The sequence below is a fragment of the Primulina huaijiensis genome, chromosome 2 (genome assembly GCF_012295235.1).
Source record: "Primulina huaijiensis isolate GDHJ02 chromosome 2, ASM1229523v2, whole genome shotgun sequence".
Lineage (NCBI taxonomy): Eukaryota > Viridiplantae > Streptophyta > Magnoliopsida > Lamiales > Gesneriaceae > Primulina > Primulina huaijiensis.
The window spans coordinates 1,370,188-1,371,831 of record NC_133307.1 but is presented as its reverse complement, the minus strand read 5'-3'; the positions used below and the strand labels follow the sequence as shown (position 1 = coordinate 1,371,831).

At 35.7% G+C, this 1,644-nt stretch overlaps 1 protein-coding gene across 1 annotated transcript in view; it reads right to left on the bottom strand.

Moving 5' to 3' along the window:
* Positions 1–656: 656 nt before the first annotated feature.
* LOC140963330 (1-aminocyclopropane-1-carboxylate oxidase homolog 3-like) overlaps positions 657–1,644 on the bottom strand; it is a 5,767-nt gene continuing 4,779 nt past the window's right edge. Inside the window, exons 2-3 of the mRNA XM_073422620.1 lie at positions 1,251–1,572; positions 657–917 (exon numbers count right to left, since the gene is read on the bottom strand). Of these exons, the coding sequence (XP_073278721.1) occupies positions 663–917; positions 1,251–1,572 (577 nt within the window). The 3' untranslated portion in view covers positions 657–662. The remainder of the gene's footprint in view (positions 918–1,250; positions 1,573–1,644) is intronic.

Below are 1,644 nucleotides of genomic sequence, written 5' to 3'. Positions count from 1 at the left end.
ATTTTTTAAGGGTAATTAACTATTTTAAAAATATTGAAATTTGGAATCAGAAAGTTTTTTGAATTTTCAAAAAAAAAAACGAGAGAGGCCTGGTGGTGGAGCAAAGAAGCATATTAACAAAACAACCGAAAGTGCATTGAAGTTTGCGTGAATCATGATGACTTCCCCAAATCAATTTCATTTGGATAAAAAAGTAATTGTATATTTTTAAAATCCAAATCCCACCAAATCTTATCAAATTTGATGAGAATTTGATGGGATTTGAGTATACTCATTGAAATCTCATAAAATTCTAAACAAATCAGAATTCTTGTTGTGAATAACCTTGCCAAACAAAAAAAATAGTATTTTGATATCCAAATCCCATGAAATCCTCCCAAATCTTGGTTGTCAATTACACTATTACAAAACCAGTAGAACCAGAATTCAAAGCTTAACTATCGAGAAAAATTATCTCCGATAGAATTGGTTGATCTTGTACCGTATTACAATTATCATAAGCATAATACCAATCATATATATATATATATATATATATATATGTGTATTGAAATGTGATAGAGCGGAAGTTCCATCCAACCCCTTATTGTTGAAGTAGTTCACACACACACACACACACACACACACACACACAGATATATATATATATATATATATGGTATTCAAACCCTGAAATGTGATAGAGCGGAAGTTCCATCCAACCCCTTGTTGTTGAAGTAGTTCACATATTCTGTCACAGTAGTTGGCCTGTATTTGGGTGGATCATCTTCGGACAAGAGTTCTTCGATCGGCTCGTAGAGTTTCGTGTCCGTCATCGATAAATCACTCCTAAAGAAACATGCGACGGAGATTCTTGGACTCACATTGTTCACTAGCACTCTATGTTCTGCACTTTTGAACCTGTCATTCGACACAAGCTGCACCAGCAAATATAGGATGATCGATGAGACAATCAATATACGACACGCTTCGTGCCATGACTCCACTCGAGTCAACCTGAGCTTTGGTCGAGGTACGTACAGCTCATTTGTTTGTGGTTATTTAATTAGTCAAAATTGAGTCTCAATGCAATTTGTTTCTTCTGCACTTTTAGTTCTCCTCCACAAGTCTAATGTCATATCAGCATTCCGACGAAAAAAAACTATAAGTGCGAGAAAAAAACATGGATTTTTGCGTTGAGATCAATCAAAATTCGAACAATAGAATACTTTCTCGGATGATTTTTAGAATTTTCAGGAAAAAGAACTTGCCTGAAGAAGGTCCCCAATATTTACCACCAAAGCTCCATGCACAAAGGGAACATCAAACCATTGATTCTGATACAGAACTTGCAAACCATTTACTCCATCATTCAAGAGCACAGTTAGGAAGTCACTATCTGCATGCTGACTTGTACCAACTGTTAATTCCGGTTGAGGGCACAAAGGGTAATAATGACACAAAAGTGTAAGCCCCTCACCACACTCCATTACTCCAAGATGATTGGGTTTGAGGCCAAGTGCCTCAGAAAATAATTGGAACAACGTTTTCCCAAGCTTTAGGATTTGGTTTGTGTACTCAAACATTATATCTCTGTAGAAATAACCAAGTAAATGAACTCAGAGGACATGTTTCTGCTGTATACACTCGGTTTTTTTTTTTTTT